The sequence below is a fragment of the Diospyros lotus genome, chromosome 8 (genome assembly GCF_014633365.1).
Source record: "Diospyros lotus cultivar Yz01 chromosome 8, ASM1463336v1, whole genome shotgun sequence".
Taxonomy (NCBI): Eukaryota; Viridiplantae; Streptophyta; class Magnoliopsida; order Ericales; family Ebenaceae; genus Diospyros; species Diospyros lotus.
The window spans coordinates 5,877,523-5,899,052 of NC_068345.1; the positions used below are offsets into that span (position 1 = coordinate 5,877,523).

At 37.7% G+C, this 21,530-nt stretch overlaps 1 protein-coding gene across 1 annotated transcript; it reads left to right on the forward strand.

Moving 5' to 3' along the window:
- The first annotated feature begins 17,607 nt into the window (after window positions 1-17,607).
- On the forward strand, window positions 17,608-20,838 carry LOC127808728 (BTB/POZ domain-containing protein At4g08455-like). The gene is made up of 2 exons (XM_052347310.1): window positions 17,608-17,976; window positions 20,166-20,838. The coding sequence occupies exons 1-2, from the start codon at window positions 17,653-17,655 to the stop codon at window positions 20,631-20,633; spliced, it is 792 nt and encodes a 263-aa protein (XP_052203270.1). The 5' UTR covers window positions 17,608-17,652; the 3' UTR covers window positions 20,634-20,838.
- Window positions 20,839-21,530: the final 692 nt, after the last annotated feature.

Below are 21,530 nucleotides of genomic sequence, written 5' to 3' on the forward strand. Positions count from 1 at the left end.
ACCAACGGGATAACCTTATTTCTTAAGACTTGGTCTCTTTAATCTAAGATTTGCACTAGCTCTTCAGGGTACGTTAGATGGTTTCGAATCTTGATGGTCTCGTTTCGAAGTACTTGAGTAGGATTCGGCTCATGTTTCCGTAGTTGAGACACGTGAAACACATTATGGATATTTGATAATGCCACAGGTAAAGCTATTCTGTAAGCCACTAACCCAATTTTCTCCAAAATTTCATAGGGATATACCTTGGGCTTAATTTCCCTTTCCTTTTTCCTCGAATCACTGATTTGAATGAAGAGACCTTCAAATATACCTTGTCACCAACCAAAAATTCCAAATTTCACCTTCATTGATCAACGTACGATTTCTGGCGACTTTGACTTGTCCTCATTTTCTCCTGAATTTTCTTGATATTTTCCATAGTAGTTTAAACAATCTCGGATCCAATTAATCCTACTTCTCCAGTTTCTACCCAGTATAGTGGCGTTTTGCATTTTCGCCCATACAATGCCTCGTACGGGGCCATTCCAATGCTACTATGGTGCCCATTGTTGTAGGCAAATTCCACCAATGGTAGATGTTTCTCCCAACTTCCTAAGAAATCCAAAATACATGCCCTCAATATGTCCTCGAGCGTCTGAATTGTTCGCTCAGATTGTCCATCGGTTTGAGGGTGATAAGATGTGCTGAGCTTTAACTGTGTTCCCATACATTTGTGGAAACTTTCCCAAAATCTTGACATAAATCGTGGATCTCGATCTGACACTATGCTTGCAGGGATTCCGTGTAATCGTACAATTTTCTCAATATATAGCTGAGCTAAAGCATGAGTCGGTTGCCCTATCTTAATAGGCAAGAAATGTGTCGACTTGGTCAATCGATCCACTATTACCCAAATAGCATTGTTTCCTTTGGGACTTCGAGGCAGGTTGGTCACAAAGTCCATAGTGACGTGGTCCCATTTCCACTCGGGAATGTCCAGTGGTTGTAACATTCCTCCCGGACGCTGATGCTCAATTTTGATACGTTGACAGGTATCGCATTGCGCCACGTACCATGCCACATCTTTTTTCATTCCAGGCCACCAGTAAATTTCCCTAAGGTCCTTGTACATCTTCGTGGATCCTGGATGTATAGTGTACCTAGCTCGATGAGCTTCCCTTAAGATATTTTGCCTTAGATCTTGATCTCTTGGCACGTAAGTTCTTCCTTGAAACCAAAGTATACCATCGTGATAACTGAATTCAGGTGCCTTAACTTGATCGTTCTTATCTATCCATTGACTTCTTCTTGTATCTGTTTGAAGAGCTGTCCTGATTTGATTCACCACATTAAGTTGGATTGTCAGATTTGCCAAATATCCCTTGACTGGCTTAGGTTTAACACTTACTGTCAGGTGGCTGAATTCCTCAATCATTTCCCACTCCTTAACCACCATGCTAGCCACTATTTCAGAGATTCTTCTGTTAAGAGCGTCTGCAATTACGTTTGCCTTCCCTGGATGGTAGGAAATGGTACAATCATAATCTTTCAAGTATTCCATCCATCTTCGTTGTCGCATATTCAGCTCCTTTTGAGAGAAAATGTACTTCAAACTCTTATGGTCCGTAAAAATTTCAAACTGCGCTCCATAAAGATAATGTCTCCACAACTTTAAAGCATAAATTATGGCTGGTAACTCCAAGTCATGAGTTGGATAGTTCTGCTCATGCCTCTTCAATTGTCGGGATCCGTAAGCGATTATCTTCTCGTCTTGCATTAGAACACATCCCAAACCTATTCCTGAAGCATCGCTATACACCACATATTTTCCTGACTCTATTGGCATTACTAAAATCGGTGTTGTAGTTAGTCGTGCCTTAAGTTCTTGAAAACTTTGCTCACACTTTTCGTCCCATTCGAACTTAACTTCCTTTTGCATCAATCGGGTAAGTGGAGCGGATATCTTTAAGAATCCTTCTACAAATCTTCTGTAGTATCCGGCTAGTCCAAGAAAACTTTAAATTTCCCCGATGTTCTTAGGTGTTTGCCACTTTTGAACTACTTCTATTTTTGCTAGATCGACAACTATACCCTCTACGGAAATTATGTGTCCAAGAAAAGCTACCTGAGTAAGCCAAAATTCACATTTTAAAAACTTGGCGTATAACTTGTGGTGCTTTAAAGTCTGCATAATTATCCTTAAATGTTCCTTGTGTTCTCTCTCATTGGCTGAATATATCAGAATATCATCTATGAACACTATTACGAACTTGTCCAAGAAAGGTCTAAAAGTTCGGTTCATCAAGTCCATAAATGCAGCAGGTGTATTAGTTAATCCAAACGGCATCACTAAATACTCGTAGTGACCATACCGCGATCAGAAAGTAGACTTAGGTATGTCTTCCTGTTTGATCTTTATCTGATAGTACCCTGGCCGAAGGTCTGTCTTTGAGAACACCCTAGTTCCTTGAAGTTGGTCAAATAATTCTTCAGTCCACGCCTGAGAGAAAGCCATTGCCCAGTGATTTGAAATATGTCTTTCTAGGAGAAGGGGAAGCATTCCCAGTGGTGATCTCTTCAAGTTTGACACCTCAGCAAGAGCAACAACTGATAGAAGTTCTAAAAGCACACAGGAAGTCATTAGGATGGACCATTTCAGATTTGCAAGGTATTAGCCCTTTGATCTGTACTCATAAGATATTCTTGGAAGAAGGAGCAAAACCAGTTAGGCAAATGCAAAGGAGATTAAATCCCAACATGAAAGAAGTTGTCAGAAAAGAAGTGCTTAAGCTATTGGATGCTGAAATAATTTACCCAATCTCTGATTCTAAGTGGGTAAGTCCAACACAGGTAGTACCCAAAAAGTCTGGAGTCACTGTTGTAAAAAATGAGAACAATGAATTGATTCCCACGCGCATCCAGACAGGATGGCGTATGTGCATTGATTATAGAAAGCTCAATTCTGTGACAAGGAAAGATCATTTTCCTTTGCCTTTCTTGGATCAAGTTCTGGAGAGAATAGTAGGCCAAGCCTACTATTGTTTCTTAGATGGGTACTCAAGGTACAATCAGATAGAAATTGCACTAGAAGATCAAGAGAAGACAACTTTCACATGTCCATTTGGGACATTTGCATACAGGCGCATGCCATTTGGGTTATGCAATGCTCCAGCCACCTTTCAAAGGTGTATGATGAGCATTTTCAGTGAAATGGTTGAGCAAATTGTTGAAGTATTTATGGATGACTTTTCTGTTTATGGAAGTAACTTTGAGGCCTGTTTGGAGAATCTGAAAAAGGTTTTAGCAAGATGTGAGGAAACAAATCTGATACTCAATTGGGAAAAATGTCACTTCATGGTGAAACAGGGCATAGTCTTGGGGCACATCGTTTCATCTAGGGGGATGGAGGTAGACAGGTCAAAAATTGAAACAATTCAAAAACTCCCCATCCCTAGGAATGTGAAAGACATCAGAAGTTTTTTGGGACATGCAGGGTTTTATAGGAGATTCATTGCTTCCTTTAGCACCATAACAAGACCCTTGTGCCATTTGTTGTCTCAAGATGTTCCGTTTGAATGGAGTCCTGCCTGTCAAAATGCTTTTGATAAATTGAAAGATGCACTCATTTCAGCACCTATCATTCAGTCCCCTGATTGGTCCCTCCCGTTTGAACTTATGTGCGATGCTAGTGATTACGCGGTAGGAGCTGTGTTAGGGCAGAGGAAGGATAAGAAACCTCATGTGATATATTATGCTAGCAAAACTCTTAATGAGGCACAAAAGAATTACACCACTACAGAGAAAGAGTTACTAGCAGTTGTCTTTGCCCTGGACAAGTTTCGATCTTACCTCGTAGGGTCACTAGTGATCATTTTTACTGATCACGCTGCTCTGAAGTATTTGTTCACAAAGCAAGATGCAAAACCCCGTCTGCTCCGATGGATCTTACTCCTGCAAGAGTTCAACATTGAAATCAGAGACAAGAAGGGAGTAGAAAATGTGGTGGCTGACCATTTGTCAAGGATTCCAAGTCAAGATCTCACACAATTTGATGAACCAATTCATGACAATTTCCCTAATGAGCAACTGTTTAAAGTGAATGTTATTCGTGCATCATCTGTTGTCCCTTGGTATGCCGACATTGCGAACTACCTGGCAACTGGTTTGATCCCAAACCATTGGAGTAAGCAAGATAGGCATAAATTCTTCAGAAAAGTCAGAACCTTCTTTTGGGATGAGCCATACCTCTTCAAGTATTGTCCTGACCAAATCATCCGTAGATGCATACCCGATCATGAGCAACAAAGTGTTATCAATTTCAGTCATACTCTTGCATGTGGAGGCCATTTTTCTGTCAAGAAAACAGTTGCAAAAATTTTTCAGAGTGGATTTTCTTGGCCGACACTGTTCAAGGATGTGTACAAGTTCTGTTCAAATTGTGATCGATGTCAAAGGTTAGGAAGTCTGTCAAGGAGAAACATGATGCCATTACATCCGATCCAAGTGTTAGAAGTTTTTGACTGTTGGGGTATGGATTTTATGGGCCCATTTGTCAATTCATTTGGTCATGAATACATCTTACTTGCTGTTGACTATGTGTCCAAATGGGTAGAAGCAATCCCGGCCAGAACAAATGACCATAGGACTGTCGTGAAATTTTTGAAAGAAAATATATTCAGTCGATTTGGGATGCCACGAGCAATCATCAGTGATGGGGGTTCCCATTTTTGTAATAAAGTAGTGGCAGGATTAATGAAGAAATATGGTGTACTGCATAAAGTTGCAACACCATACCATTCCCAAACCAATGGTCAAGCCGAGCTAGCCAATAGGGAGATTAAGCGCATATTGGAAAAGACTGTTGCTGCTAATCATAAGGATTGGTCCTTAAGACTAGTAGACGCTCTTTGGGCATACAGAACAGCTTACAAAACAATTTTGTGAATGTCTCCCTATAGGCTAGTATACGGTAAATCTTGTCATCTGCCGGTGGAAATTGAGCATAAAGCATATTGGGCAATTCATAAGATCAACAAGAGTCTAACTGAAGCAGGCTTATCCAGGAAGCTCCAATTGAATGAACTTGAAGAAATTCGGAATGAAGCATTTGAAAATGCAAGATTGGCCAAGGTTCGCATGAAAGAGTTACATGATCGGCACATCATTCGAAAAAGCTTTCAAGTAGGGCAACGGGTACTCTTGTATGATTCTCGATTGCATCTATTCTCAGGAAAATTGAAGTCTCGATGGGTCGGCCCCTTTGTAATCAAGTCCATCTCAGGATATGGGGCATTTGAGATAGAAAATCCGGAGTCAGGACAGCTTCTAACAGTCAATGGTCATAGGTTGAAACCATACCAGGGTAGTGTTGAGGAGAATGAAGGAGTTGTGGATTTAGATGATCCATCATCATCTGATGAGTAGGGAAAGTTTCCTATCGTCTGGGAATCTGACGTTAAAAGACCACCTTTCCATTTAGGTTAAATGGATGTTTATAGATCTGAAAAAAAAAATAATAAAATTAAATAAATAAAAAAGAAAAAAATAAAATAAAATAATAAAGAATTATATATATAAGTTGTTCATTTTCTGCATTACTTAATTAACTTTGATTCAAATAGTGTTTCTCTGTGTGCAGTCTAAATAAAAATTTTTTTTTGCATACGAGTTCATGCATTGAAGACCACCAGGTATGCCTATCTTCTATCCTTTTATTGTCGATTGAGGACAATGCGCAATTTAAGTTGGGGGGTAAGGTGTACTTGATTTTATTGGTGTTTGAAACTGATCTATTGTGCAAATAATTTTGTTAGACTCGATAATATTGTCTTGTGTGGTATGTATGATTTTATTGGGCCCCTAAAACAAAACATTTATTAACAAAAAAAAAATCAAAAAAAAATAATAATAATAATAAGAATAAGAATAAAAAAAATTAAAAAAATAATAAAATAATAATTAAAAAAATAAAAAAAAAAAATTTTGAATTGAGAGAGACAGAATTGACGCTGGTGGTAGCTATCTTTTCTTGGGCAGTGCAATCACACTGCCCTATAAAGGATAAGGCACACTGCCAAATGTTGAAAAATGAGGCACCAAGCGTTGAAAAAGAGACGCCAAGCCTGACCCTGTAATTATGGCATGCCTCGAGCCGAGTGTAAAATAGTGATGGTCATTGCTCTATAAGAGACTCCATATCTGTATAAGGCAAGCCACCCTTCTTGAGCTCAGTCTTCTCTCCTTTGTGTTATTCTCCGATCAGGTACTCTCATCCCTTTTGTAAAGTTTATAGTTCTTTACTTTCTTCTTAGTATAGTTAAAAAAAAAAAAAAATGGATCTTTATCTCTCAAAAATTCACAAGTACTATCCATCTCTCCCGCAGAATGATTTGAAAAAAATTTATGTTGCTAGGTGTGAAAGACTTAGGTTGTTGATGCTTAATAACATCCCTGAAGATATTCGTTGGCTGATCGAAGCAAAAGTTCGATTAGCTGGTGAAACTTCACCTAGTTTTAAGCATTTTCCAGGCTTAGGGAAGAGTAGTTTTGCGAAGAAAAGAAGAGCGAAAAGAGTGAATGGTTGTTACAAATGTGCTCGATGGACCTGTAACACACGATGCAAATCTGTGGGGTTTACGTCCATAAATCGAGAAGATAAAATTAGTTTCATAAAGGATGGACTGAGTAAGGAGTCTCTGGATGATATCCGATTGACTCTTGAGACGCATCCGTGTGGAATAGTGCAAAGAGAACTTCTTGCTTTATGGACCCAGTTCAGAAGTGACCACCAACGCTATAGTCTTGGGAATCTGACTAAAAACGACCCTGTTTGCCAATCTATAAGAAAATTGGATGGGAAGCTTATCCCCACTTCATAGAAAGTGTTTAAGCCGTTTCTGGACGTAAAACCAGAGGAAGATGTGAGCCACAATCACAACTACTTATATATACGCAAGATTTTTGTTTGTATTTATTTCTTGTTGAATTGTTGTATAGCTACTTTTGATCTCCAAACTTCTTTTCAGGACATACAAAAGAAACAAACATGGAAGGGCAGTTCGTTCGTCAAATTAAAACCATATGTGTACTTTGTGGCTCTCAACTTGGGAGTGATATTTGTTACGCACTTGCAGCGAACGAACTTGGTAAAAAATTAGGAGAGGAAAAAATTAATTTGGTATATGGAGGGGGAAGTCGTGGATTGAATAGTTATGTTTCACAAGCTGTACATCTTGGAAATTCATCTGTGGTAGGTATAATGTCAATCCCTTTAGCTGAACCACATATTTCCGGGATTACACGCGGTCAACTTATAGAAACGACTTCTATGTCTGAGCGCATGGCTTGTAAGATTTATCAGTCAGATGCCTTCATTGCTTTACCAGGAGGTTTTGGAACACTTGAAGAAATCTTTTGTATAATCTCCTGGGCCAAGAGTAATCTCCATACCAAACCCATTGGACTTTTAAATGTTAACCATTTTTTCGATGGGTTACTCTCTTTTCTTGATCAGGCTGTGGACCAACAGTTCATTTCTCGTTCAGCAAGAAAGATTCTCATTTCTGCATCCACCATTGATAAGCTGTTAGAGAAATTACATGCTTATGTTCCACAGTACGATCCTCATGAGCCTCGGATAGACTGGTCTAAGGCAATTAGTAACAAGCGCCCAAGGGGTCCGATTAATTTAGATTTATCACTGTGAGAAATGCTCTTTATTAAGATGGCTGAGTAAGGAGTACTTTTTGTACTCTTGAGACGCATCTAGTTATTGTACAACTTGCAGGATTTTTTTGGTTGTGTTCTTGAAAAAAAAAAAAAAAAAACAAAAAAACAAAACTGTGGAATGTTGTTAGCAAAGTCTTTGATAAGATGGCTGAGTAAGGAGTACTTTTTGTACTCTTGAGACGCATTTTGCTTATCTTATGACTTGCATGAAATTTTTATTTTGGTGTGAAAATATAAATATATATCTATATGGTGTGCTCATTTGTTGTTTAAGTTTTAGCAGTTCACAACAAATCTATGGACTTGTGGAGTTACAGGTATTCCTAACAACCCTGATTTATTACTGCAATTCAAGTTGGGGGGTGTAAGGTCTAGTCATGAATCATCTGGTTTATATTTAACTGTGAGTTTGTAATTACTAGTTTGTAGTCTTGTGGGAATTGATTGTCTTTATCTACTCTTATAAAAAAAAAAAAAAAATTATTATGTGTTTTAAATAATGCTATTCCTAAAGCTTTAAAGTTATGCACTGATAGCCGGTTAAGTTTGCAATACGAAACATGAATGCATTGATTTCTCATTTGAAAACGTTTATGCATGAGAATAAGTAATTTACATTCATCAGGGATTCAAAATTTAGAAATTGGTTATCGGTCATAAAGTCAAAGGTAACAGTAATTAGCTGATTAGTACATTGAATGATCCCTCAACAGAAGTGGAGACTATTACCCAAGCAAGTGTTTGAGCCTAATAACCGTTAATTCTGAGTGAAATAACACTTACTCTAAATATGCTCTCTTGTTTATCTTATCTTTTCAATGGCTTCAAAATATCAATTCGCTTTGAATGTCTAGTATGATAGCGGATGAATTTGACTGGTTTCAAACTATGAATTAGATGACTGAGAAGCATGATAGGGGGATCAATTTCTTTCATTTTGAGCCTATTTTTTTCTTTAAATCAACCTCTTGTTAGCCCATTTGAGCCATTTGTAGTACAACTTCTTTCGTTACCCTTGTTTAACCCATAACCATATGAATTTTATCCAATCTGGTGTGATTTTGGGAATTAGTCTGTTTATCTATTTTCATATTTAAAAAAAAAAAGAGAAAAAAAAAAGAAAAAAAAAAGTGAAAAAAAATGGGGCAAATTCTCTTAGTTATTCAGCATAACTGTTTCAAAATGAATGCTAAAAAAAAAAAAAATTCCCGACACACCCTTTGCACACTCTACCTTTTCTTTGACAACCCGTATTAACCTTATAGCTCCATTACAACCCAGTCTAGTCCCTTTTGATGCTATAAATCATGTGATCTCAGAATTCGAGTTTGGAGTAGGGAATCATGTTTAAATTCAGAAGTTACTCATCTAGAGCATTATTCCAATCATGAAGCTATGTCAATTTCCTTGTTCTTTCATGAAAATACGTTCCTTGTATTTGGGATGGCACCGAGTTTTGAACTTGTTCTGCATTTACTCTTATAACGGTGCACCCCTTTGTGTGTACACCTGAGGAATCCTTTTTATTGGAGAGAAAATCCATAGTAAGATTTGAAGTCAAAACTTCGAGGGAGTAAGTATGTGTGTTGGTTATCCTAATTTCCATTCCTGAGATTGTATGACCTTTAACCAAAAATCTGATTTAGAATGCTAAATTATTTATTTAATTTTATGCATTTCGGTTTCGAATTTGAAATTTTTACATTCATACAGTTATTGTGAATAAAGTTTGGCAGGTGTATAATCTGATTGCTAAGGGACTAGCAATGTTTAAGTTGGGGGGTATGATTAGTGGTTAATTTTATAAAAATTTTGTTATAATTATACCCTTCTTTTGATCTTAAAAATAGTTTAAATTAGATATTAATATATATTTTATGGTTATATGCAAGTTTAAATTGAAAAATGAATGAAATGAAATTTTAAAGTAAAATTTAATAATAATAATAATAATATATAAAATTATATATAATACATATACATCATTATATGCATTCATGTAATATATATAATATAATATAATATATATATATATGTGCCATGTGTAATACATATATATAATATATAATTTATTAATAATATTAAATTATTTTTATTTTTTTAGGCATGAAGAATTAAAGCCCATGAAGACTTAAAGTCCATGAAGAATTCAAGTCCATGAAGAAATCAAACCCATGGAGAAATCAAGCCCATGAAGAATTCAAGTCCATGAAGAAATCAAGCACATGAAAAATTAAAGTCCATGAAGAATTTAAGCCCATGAAGAATTAAGGCCCAATTTGAGCAACCCATGGAAGATATTATTTGGAGAAGGCCCAAGGATTATTTTTAATCCTAATGAAGATTAAAAATCAATTTATAGAAATCTATTTTTATTTTTTATGTGAGAGCTTTATTAGGTGTGTTTTTTAGCTAAAATCCACTTAACTATTAGGTGGATATTATAGCTAAAATCCATTTAACTTTATGAATGCTTTATTAAGTATGTATTTTAGCTAAAATCCATTTAATATTAGGTGTGTATTATAGCTAAAATCCATTTAACTTTAAGTGTGTGAGTGCTCATTAGATATAATTATGTCTAGTTGAATAATTGAAATTGTGTGGTTTGTATTGCATCTTGTGGCCTATAAATAGATCACTTGATTGCATTTGTAAGTGTGATTATTATTCTTGAATCAAAGTTTAGTTATTTCCTTAGAATTCTCTCTTTGAGAATTGCTTTTGTTCTCTCTCATTTTCTTTAGTATTTTCTCTTGTGATCTTACTTTCTTCCTTTCTTCCTTTCTTCTTTTAAATTCTTATGTCATTTATTATTACTTTATTATTCACCGCCTAAATGGACGGTTAGTTTATGCCTTTAAATTTCTGCAATTTTAATTCTTGTCATTTAATTGTTCACCGCCTAAATGGACGGTTAGTTTCTTGCCTTTAAATTCTTGCAATTTTAATTCTTGTATTTTAATTATCTACCGCCTAAATGGCCGGTTAGTTTCTTCTATTTTAATTCCTGTCATTTAAATTCTGTTATTTAAATTATGTCATTTAAATTGTTGTCAATTAATTTAATAGAGATGAGTAGCTAAATCTAATCTTGGGTTAAGGCAAGGACAGTGTCTAACGCCAATGATTCCCAAAGAAAGCTACGCTTTAAATGAGTAACATTGGTTTAAACTTCAATATGAGTGTGTTTTGATTATTGAAAAATCACTAGGTTTGGATTGGAGCGTAAGCCTAACTTAGAGCTTTCATGTCACGCATGAGAGTTACTAGAACTGGAAACGCTATCATACCCAAACCCGGATGATTAATTTAGTTGTTTTGTGTATTAATTGTAATTGAATTTATGGTAGTTTCTTAAATTAGAATCCCGCATATCATGTATGGGGATTGCTTAAACTAGAGCTATCATTATCTTTAATTGCATTTAATAACAAATCCTCATATCTGAAATTAAATTAATGTTGCTAATCTTTTATGCTAATATTTGGGAATCAACGGGTTGGCACTGAAATTTTCTTAACTCAAGTACTTTCCAATTTCATATTCTCACGTTTAGTATTTATTTAAACTTCTGTCTTGCTTTATTTTCTAGTATTTGTTATCTAAAAAAATTATAAAAAATCATGTTATCAATCCATCTAAATGCGTGTGCGTGTGTGTGACATTCTTTTTTTTCTTTTGCCATAAATAAATCTCTCAGTGGACGACCTGGACTTATCCAGAAAGTATAAATTTAAATTTGAACTACAACTGCACTCGTACACTGACGAGTATAAACCTCTCGCCTAAATAAATAAATAAAATATAAAATTTTTATTGTGTTTTGTTTTGTGTTTTAATTGTAGGGTGAGAGTGCAGCCAATAAGCCTAACGTTATTCCCTCAACGCCATTGGGGAATTACAGCTACACTCTGGGGGCGACGTCCCATTCCCATTCACAAATATCAAAGTGACAATAATATCGTGACATGCTATTATCACGACTTTCCATACAATATGACAAAATTAATATTGCACTCATAAATAGCATGCTTATAAACAATCATCTCATGAATATCATATAGGGTAGGATAACTCACAAAACCATATTTAGGATAAAATTACACACTTTTTGAGATAAACTTGCATTTTCTCGAAAAGGGTGCATCGCCTCGATATGCGTGCCCCGCCTCGATTTTTGTGCCAACTCTCAAAGGTTGCACTAATCACATCATCTCGATCACCTCAATCATAAAATAATATTTAATCACTAAATATCCTCAATATTCCATTTATTTCATTTTTCCTTCATTTTCTTTCATTTTTCCTCTCCAAAAATTCCAATAAATATCTCGGGATTATTTTCTCAAATCTAATTTCACAACAATTCATAATATGCTATGAAATTCCAAGGAAAAATACTGAACTTACCCGGATGTTGCGTTTTCACACAAAATGATGCTCTTTGGTGCGGAAATCGAGACATCGGGAATCCCAACCTCAAAACTTTTTGCATGGACCTCCGTAAAATATTTTTCTAGAATTTTAGGGAATTTTTGCACATTTTTCTAGGCTCGCACGCGCCCTCACGCCCTGGCGCGTGGGCTGCGCGTGTTGACCAGTGCGTGTGGCCCACGCGCTGGTCGTCTTCTCCAGTGCCGGCGATGCTGGTTCTCGATGACACCTTGTAGCCTTCATCCAATTGATCCCAATGGACCCTCTTGAGGCTTGAAAGGACCACCAGAAGACGTCCCATCGGGCGTTTGAAGTCTCGGATCGACCGCGCGCCTCCAAACTCCGACAAAGCCCAAAACCCCTTCAAACCTCGACCAAAATGCATCAAACTCTCCAGAATCCATATAAACCTCATGGGCTTCAAAAGCCCCTTATTTTGGAACGCTCATTCGTTCAATAAGGTGGCCGATTTGAAGCTTTAATTTTTGAAAATTCTCAGCCATTCGAGCTTTTATTTATAAACGAATCTGAACCTCAAATGCCCTTGGCTGCCTTAACCATCACCTTAGGAGGCTCGACCTCCCCTGGATCGACCTCGATCGAGCTTTAGCAGACCACAAAATGGATTTGCAGGCGCACGAAGAAGCGGCCAACTTTCGACCACTTTTTCCTCAAAATCTGGCCACCACGATAGCTTTTGTCGGGCAAGCTCTTTACAAAAGATGCTCCCCTGACCAAGCCTCGTGCAATGTCGTGGCCAAAATTGGCCATGGACGACTGATCAGATTTGCCCATGCTAGCTTTTTCTTATTTTTGCACTTTAGCCCCTTAAAGTTTGGGCTATCTCATTTTGGCCCATTTCCACCTAACCCCTGAACTTTTGATAATTGCTTTCAAGACCTTCAAGTCCTAAAACATCAATTTGACCCTTGAGAATTCCGAAAAAATATCGTTTCGGCTTCCCTCTAGCAATTTCGAAAAACTGCACTTAAGCCCAAATCTTCGTTTTGGCCCTAAATCTTTTCGTTTCTTCCTGAAACCACTGAAGGGTTGTTCCTTATGAAAAATCGAAGCCCCCTCAAGCTTTCGTTGACTTCCAGGAAGTTATCTATAACAATTCGGTATTGCAGCCTAATTGGCAGCTGCATTTTTGCTGTACCGAAAACTGTCCCCGATCCAATTTCTTTTGACATTATAAATCCTATCTCGGGGTGCTCGTTAATGTCACATCATTTTCCTTTGGCATCTCGGCTCCAGGGCACTCCCGGCAGTCGATTTGGTCATCGATACGGTAATAAATTACCGTTATACCCTTCATTTATCCTTAAATTCCATTTTTATCCTCAAGATAAATTAACCTTGAGTCCTTTATAATTTCTCGGGTATTACATCGGGGATTATTTTCCTCCCTTCTCCCATTTCCATCGTGGGCTGCATCTCGGAGTCTTCGTGTATTCACTATCTGATGTGAATCACGAAAATAAATTATCCACAAGACAAGATCATTTCTGTAGAAGAGGGACAGTTTTATTTCTTTAACAGTATCCCATAAACATAACAACTTAGCATAACCGAAAAGGAAATAAGCATAACATCTTATTATATTATATATTTCTTCTTCCTTCAATTATCTCCTCGGCCTTGTTCAATAGTCCTTCGGCCTCCAGATCCACGACTCCTTGTGGTCCCCATCACTATCGGACACCACCAGGGGTCTTTCGTCATCATCCTAAGCCTCTTGAGATTCCTCATCGGAACTGATGTCAATGACCTCATTCTCGGGATTTGCAGCACCCTCTTCCTGATCTTCCTCATCCATAGCCTCCCCGTGTAGCTCCTCATGCTCGTCCCGCATCCTCGTGCAGAATTTGTGTAAGGAGTCATATTCCCAGTCCTGCCATAACCACTGAGCAAAAATCTTCCACTTCCTTTCCATCTGGTCAATAAGATAACCGATCTGATACTCCGACAGATCTATAAATTGTCGGTAACTTGGAGGTACATCGTCAATAATTTCCTCCATCGCATTCAGAAACTCATTCATATCTTCCTCTTGCAGGTGTCCATGAGCTTCAATCCTATTTGCCCAGTGTGATAGTAGCACTTGATCTACCATGACTTGCTAATAACACACAAATATTTTTCTTAGAAACCTCGAATATGTGTTTCCTAAAATTTCCATATGTCACTTAGAATCCATAACCCTATTCTAAGTTAACAATTATAACCATGCTAAGTTTAATAACCTAGCCTAACCAGGCTAGGGTTTTAACCTAGGGCTTTGATACCAATTGTAACACCCCGCCTTATACGGGCGCGTCACTATAAGGGAATCCTCGAGAATCTTTTTTTTTTAAGTCTATCACACGCGGCGCCATGAGAACAATCTTCACATGCAAATGGAACACTCGTCGCATACAATGGCCGGCACCCGCGATGATTTCAAGAGTAATCTTCACATGCAGGTAAAAATTCCGAAAACCCTAGTCTTACTCATTTAATCAAAATCGATAGACTTAAGACTAAACGAAACATAATATAACACAACGGAATAATTAACACCAAAATGTCGTGGCCAACCACGTGTTTCATATAAGGTATTTCCATACCGAAATATGTATTACAAACTATCAAATGATACAGCGTTGTCATACAACTGTTCATACATATACCAAAATAAATACAAACACTTCCAAAATAGTACAACGACTATCAACTAAACACCGTTGGCCCCACCGGCCATGTCCTCGACCTCGCAGCAATCTCTGGCTGGAACGTTGAATGTTTCATAGGCATAACCCAGGTTAGATGATAAAAACATCTAAGTGATAACATGAAACAGTTTACACAATGCATGAAAGACATATAAGCATGGCATATACAGACAAATGACAACACGCAACGTGTCTAACTTCAGAAATCTCCCTGACATACTCAACCTCCCGTGGAAAACCATTCCACACACCATTGGGGTTGACCTTGCAGCGACATACTTAATCCCTCGAGTGCCCTACCGTGTCACTCGTTCACTAGGATTAACCTTGTCCTATTCTCAAGAAGACCCCATCCCGTCCCATACGGACCCAACGACGACACGAACAATTAACACCCTGATGATATGAAAATCACACGCCAAGCACCGACTCCTTTGCAAGAAAAACAGTTGATGCAATAAACCCCATGTTCAATATGCAAAAGATGTTACAAACACATAAGAGAAATGCCTTTGCAAAATAATCCAAGTCCTGGAGGGTATAACAGCTCACTAGAACAAGTCCAATCACGAATTTCCTAAGCTCGGGAGGGTAAAATCGCTCACCAAAACCCACTACACACACTCCAGCATACATTCAAGACAAGATAAAGCTAAAATCAAACCACTCACCTCAATTTGGAAAAGTCCGATTTTCGCCTTCAAAAATGTGTCGCGTCTCAAAAAATGTGCAATCCTTCTTTTCAACACACCAATTGTCTCCTATTCACCATTAGGACCTTAGAAATCAATATTTCTATTTTTCCTCAATTTTCTCTATTTTTCTTTATTTTTAAACATTTCTTACCTTCGAAAATTCATAAAAAATACCTAACATCAAGTTTCACCAAATATTTTTCCATGACAATTCCTAAAATAATTTTACAAAAATTACAAAATTAAAATCAAGGACAAACCCTTCCTCACGCGCCCTCACGTGCCACTTAGGGGATCGGCGAGTGAAGCCCACGCGCGGCCAGCTCCGGTCATCTTCTCCGGCCTTCTTCTCCGACTCCAGCGATCTCCGATGCTCCAAATGATTACAGGGGCTTGAAGAGCTCGATGAGGCGACCTCGGTGGTGCCTTTAAACGTCGGAAAAAGCCATCGAAAGAGGGTTTAAAACCAGATTACAGGTCGCGGTCCGGCGAGCTTCGCTTTTCCAGCCAACCCACTGAAACCTTGCTATTTCTACACCAAACGACCCCAAATGCTCCAGAAATAATCCTCAACACCCAAGGAACAAAAGTCCCTTATCCCAGAAGCTCGATTCAGCCTAAAACATGAAAAAATTTCACCCGATTTATGCTTCAAAACTCTCTGTCAAGAACCCCATTTTATACTCGTTTTTTACCCGATTCCCCATCATATCTAGCTCGTTCTTATCCCCTAAACCCAAATCCATCCTCCAAACCAACGAAAAGCCCTAAATCACGAGCCTAAGCCCTCGAAAGATTCAGCCAAATCAAAAATTTCTTCCGCCACCATTTCCGGTCACATCCTAGCATTTTCTGGCCAATGGTGAGTCCAAACAGCTTCATCATCGTCTGGAGCTATGCTAGCACCTCCCAGGCAACCTTCCCGACGCCTCAGAGGCGGTTACCAGCGGCCACAGGTGGCCGGTCGGTTTCACACCTTGGTATTTTTGGAATTTTGTAGTTTTGCCCCCAGCCAACTTCTAATTGCATTTCCTCCCAAGACTTGATGCCCCTAGACTTCTTGTTAATTCCTTGACTGCCCACAAGTTCTATATTTTTCATTTGCCTTTGAAATTTATGAAAAATTCGTCGTTTCGACCTCTCTCGGGTAGTTTATAAAATCTGCACTTTTGCCCGAATGCTCTTAATTGCGCGTTTTCAACCTCAAACCTTCGAAAATCTCTTGATTTTGTCGAATATTGCTTATTTGGATAGTTTTACCTTTATGGGCTTGCTTGTCATAGTCCCTCACCCTTCGGTTGCGTTTTGAATATTACAAGAAGGCCCGAAACTGTAGTAAATACCAATTTTGACCTCGTAATTTTCTGAAAATACTTATAATATTGAACATTGGATATTACAACTCGCAAAACAAAGGACTGCGAAATGATTGGAGGCGATGTCCACAGGCCTTATCTGAAGCAAATCAAATTCCTGATAATGAGGAATTTATTCCCGATTTTGTGGAGTTGATAAGGACATATTATCCCCGTAATATTATCCTTCTATATTTAGAAGTCATTCAAATTATAAATACCTCACACTATAAATAGGGGTCGAAAACCATTATATAGACAAGAGCAATAATACACTGTTACTCTGCCAGAATAGCCAAAGAACAGTCGTAGATTATGCATCATTCTGGTTGAATCACGTAAAACTCTCTTGCATATTGTTTGTTATTTATGCCATATGTTTCTTCTCCTTGCATTCGTATTTATTTTCTCAGTGTAGGCCGATAAATTACGTTCGATCAATTTCGAACGTCGGCATTAAATAATAGTTGTAGTGTATTTATCGTATTTTATTTTTAGTATATAATTAATTTAATTAATTGATTCAATATTTCAAAATATATTTATTTATCTCTAATTAATTACATGGTTAGATATTAAAAATACGATATAATAAATATATTTAATTTAAAAATAAAATATACTTATTATATCTTAATTATTAACTTTAAATACACTGTGTCCAATAGTTAAACGTTACTTTTTCAAATACTTTGCCCTAAAAATTGACCCTGCAGTGACAAAATCTAGACTTTTCGGTCAATGCAAACGCAGGGGCGGCGGCGGCCGGAATCGGAGGAGACGAGGCGGCCGATTCCGAGGATTACGATGAAGTGTCTGTCATGCAAGGAGGATTACGAGGCGGCGGATTCCGGAACCTGCCGAGAGTGCTACGAGGAAGCTAGCGAGACCGAGGAGGAGCTCAAGCAAGAGATCGACGATCTCAAGGCCAAGGTCGCCTTCCTCTCCCTTCCCCCACGCCTTCTCTCTCCTTCTTTCTCCGACGTTGTCCTCGTCGCCTCCGACGACGGTTTCGGTCACTCCGACACCAATCCAGTTCCCGTCCCTGCCCATCGGTCCGTTCTGGTTAGTGCCTTGTCTTCCCAAACCGACCCTTTTCTTCGTGTATTCTTGATTCTGTTAAAATCTTTGTTTGGTTTATGAACAAGGCAATAATCGAATAATAGGCGCCGAATGTGTTGTTGAGTGGTGTTTAGGTATTTGAAAGAAATTGGAAGGACTTAGGATGGGGAAAGATCAAGAAAGAGATATCAGTTGCAGTGAAAAGATCAAACACTGCTGCAACTCTTTATTTGGATCGTAATTGTGGTCATTATTCTTCAGTTTTAGTTTCAGATTCAACTCTAGTTCAATTTCTTGGAAGCTAATAAAATTAACTTTCGGAGCCAGCAAATACTTTCCCCCTTAAAACTTCTTTCACAGTTTTTCTACGTGGAGAAAGCTAAGAATTTACAGATGTTGTTGCCATCCAGGATCCTGGATTGGAATTCCTGGAGGGAACAGAATGGTAGAAGGTTTGAAGAGGAAAAAAAATTCTTGTTTTGAGAAGTTTTGGTATAAGTTAAGTTTTTCTTATTCCTTTTGGGATTTGATTAGTGAGAATTCATAGGTTCGCCAGTATCGCAAACTTTGAGCAGTTGATTCCCTAAGTAATATTGGACTGATGTTATCAGAGCTTTACCATGGGATGATGCAATTGTAGAGAATATGGTTTACTTATTTCTTTAGATCAGCTTGTACGGCTTATGGAATTTATTCAGCAGTAAAGTTCTGTTATAAGGCCTCAGGTAACGTTATTTGTCTTGAAGCAAATGTGGCATTTTCCAATGCATAAGAAAATGTTTGTACAAGAATATCTGTGCGTGCTCTCGCTCTGCACCTTATGGAAGACTGTTGAAAATGAACTGTTTTACCTGGAATATTTTCCCTCAAATATTATTGAAATTTGAGAAAATTAATGTCTTAGAGGAAACCCGTAATTGTCTTTATCTTCTTCCAAAGAGGAGAGGGGCAGTCACACTAGCAGTAGCTCTACCACCTTGTCAAAGACAGCAACCTCCCTGTTTCTGTTGATTATAACAGAAAGGTCCAAACTTTTTTGGAGATGAATACAAGTATGGCTGGAGGAATGAGATCCAGAAACATTCTTGTAATCTAATTTTGAGTTTCTAAAAGATCCTGGTCACTGTGCGCCCCCCAAAAGAAAGAAAATAAATAAATAGATAAAGTAGTTTTCAGTTGCTTGATTGCTTCTCAGCTTTAGTAGCCTTCCTCCTGTTCGTTATCTGTGTCTTATCAGGGTTGAACTGTAGTAACCCTTAAGTCTCCTACGCAGATGATATGATCAGGTCATGATGTTTATGATGGTCAACAGTTAGATTGTTGGAATTATCCTAAATACACATTCATAAATATATATGCCTTGATGCCATCTGATGCTGCAATCTATGCAGCAGAATTTCTAGGGTGTTGGTCTGATGCCAATACTGAGTGACCAACCATCAAATATTCTTGGAGAAGATAGAATTCACTATTAGCTTCTTGTTTTTTGTCTTCTAAATTAAGCTTCACACAATTTACAGTTTTTTATTACATTTGTCAACTGCATCTTATCCTAACCAAGTTAGAGTTGGTGATACAACATTCCTAATGTAAATTGACTTTTAAAAGTCACATTAACAATACAAATCCATGCATTATTATATGATCAAAGCATTATTATTTTCATCAGATGAGTTAACACTTTTTATGATGCATTGTAATTGGATGACTGCTCTATACTGCATCATTCATGTTTTGCCGAAATTTGACCAAGCTCGGTGATCCTATTTTATAAGTCTCTTAACTTTTTAAGGGACATGTCATTTTAGCTCTCCATGCTTTCTGCAAAGGATAGCATTCTAAGAAGAAAGGTCTGTTCATTGAGCAATGTCATTCTGTTTGTTTATGTTGGAAATCTCCAATTGCTCAATGATTTATAATTCCTGAGTTTGGTATTTAAACATTAGCATACCCTTTCAGGAAAAGCATAGCCATCTAGGAAAATAAAAACATCACCATGCTGTGTTTTTTTCATATAGAAACATCAAGTAGACCTTTATGCTGTTTGCGGTTGTAGTTGTTAACCTCTCTTTTTGCATGTTATGGATTGGGTAATCAACGTCATATTAAGTGGTTTAACTGTCAAAAATTTTGTTCATTCCCTTTTTTCTTTGTTTCATTGTGTTTATTTGATCAATTCATCGACTTATCAGGCCAGCCGCTCCCCAGTTTTCAAAGCCATGCTTGAAAATGAGATGGAGGAAAGCCTGAGTGGTACCATCAAAATAGGTGATGTATCATATGATGCTCTTCGCTCCTTTGTCCATTATCTGTACACTGCAGAAGCTAGCCTTGATGAACAAATGGCCATTGACCTTTTAGTAATGGCCGAGAAATACCAAGTGAAACATCTCAAGACCTATTGTGAAAAGTACACGGTGTCCAAGTTGAACTGGGAGAATGCCCTCATGAATTTTGCCTTTGCACGCCAACACAACGCTAAGATCTTAGAAGAGGCAGCCTTATTATTGATCATGGACAACATGGATAAGCTTAGCAAATGTGAAGTATATATGGAGCTCGTGGAGAAGGATCCCCGGCTTGTTGTAGAAATCTACGAGGCTTATCTCTCGAGGCAGGTTAATACTGCTGCACTCAGAGAGTACTCTGGAAAGCCATAGGGGGAAAGTATGAGATGCGCATAGATCTACTATTTCCCCTCCGGACTTCAATTTGCTGAATGTGATTCTCTCTTGTTTGGTGTCCCACTTCTGGTTGAAATTGGATGTACATGAATTATCAAGTACAGTTGATCTCTTAGAAAGGGAGTTGATTCCGGCAAGTTTTTATTTTGGTGGATTTATACATGTAGTTAGTTTTCAGCAAGTTCGGCGTATGGCAACTTTTGCAAATTGGGATTCAAATTTTTTTAAGCCCCAATTTGCCTCGGGAGAGGGTTATGGTTTAAGTTGCAGGGGCAATGAAATCACTTGAAGTTGGGAGCTGGGTTGATGTGTACATTGACATGAGTGCAAGGCAGAAGCTCATAAACTACGTTAATGAGATTTGAAATCATAAACTTTGGATAATAATTGGTTTCTTAAATAATTTAATTGCTATATTAAATTTTATTTTAAAAAATTTAAAAAAAAATTGTTAATAGTCAAATGTTATCTAATAATAATTTTCTTTTACCCGTACTTGTCTCAAAACCCCTCTTAACCCCCCCCCCCCCCCCCCAATCTATATATACGATGACTCTGAGTTCATCTATTGCTGACCCTCGGTTAGAATCGAGATTTGCATTAGTTAGTAATAACTAGTATAAAACTGGAAAGATCAAATAAGATAAAGGGATATTTAAACGTATATAAAACTGTTGAAGCATAACCTTTCATGATGGCATAAATTGATAGGAAAATTTTATTGGCAGCCCGACAAATTACTCTTTATGTAAAATTATGCATTAGTTTTCAATTTCACATTTTAGTCTCAACCCATTACCTCCTCCGACCACCGCCTCAGCTCTCTCTTTTTCTCCCACACCATATACACATGTACACACACAAACACATATA

Excerpts from the sequence above, each read along its gene's own strand:
- LOC127808728 (XM_052347310.1), top strand. The coding sequence starts at position 17,653 with ATGCAAACGCAGGGGCGGCGGCGGCCGGAATCGGAGGAGACGAGGCGG. Across the intron at positions 17,977-20,165 it reads CTGCCCATCGGTCCGTTCTG|GCCAGCCGCTCCCCAGTTTT; the intron begins GTTAGTGCCTTG and ends TCGACTTATCAG.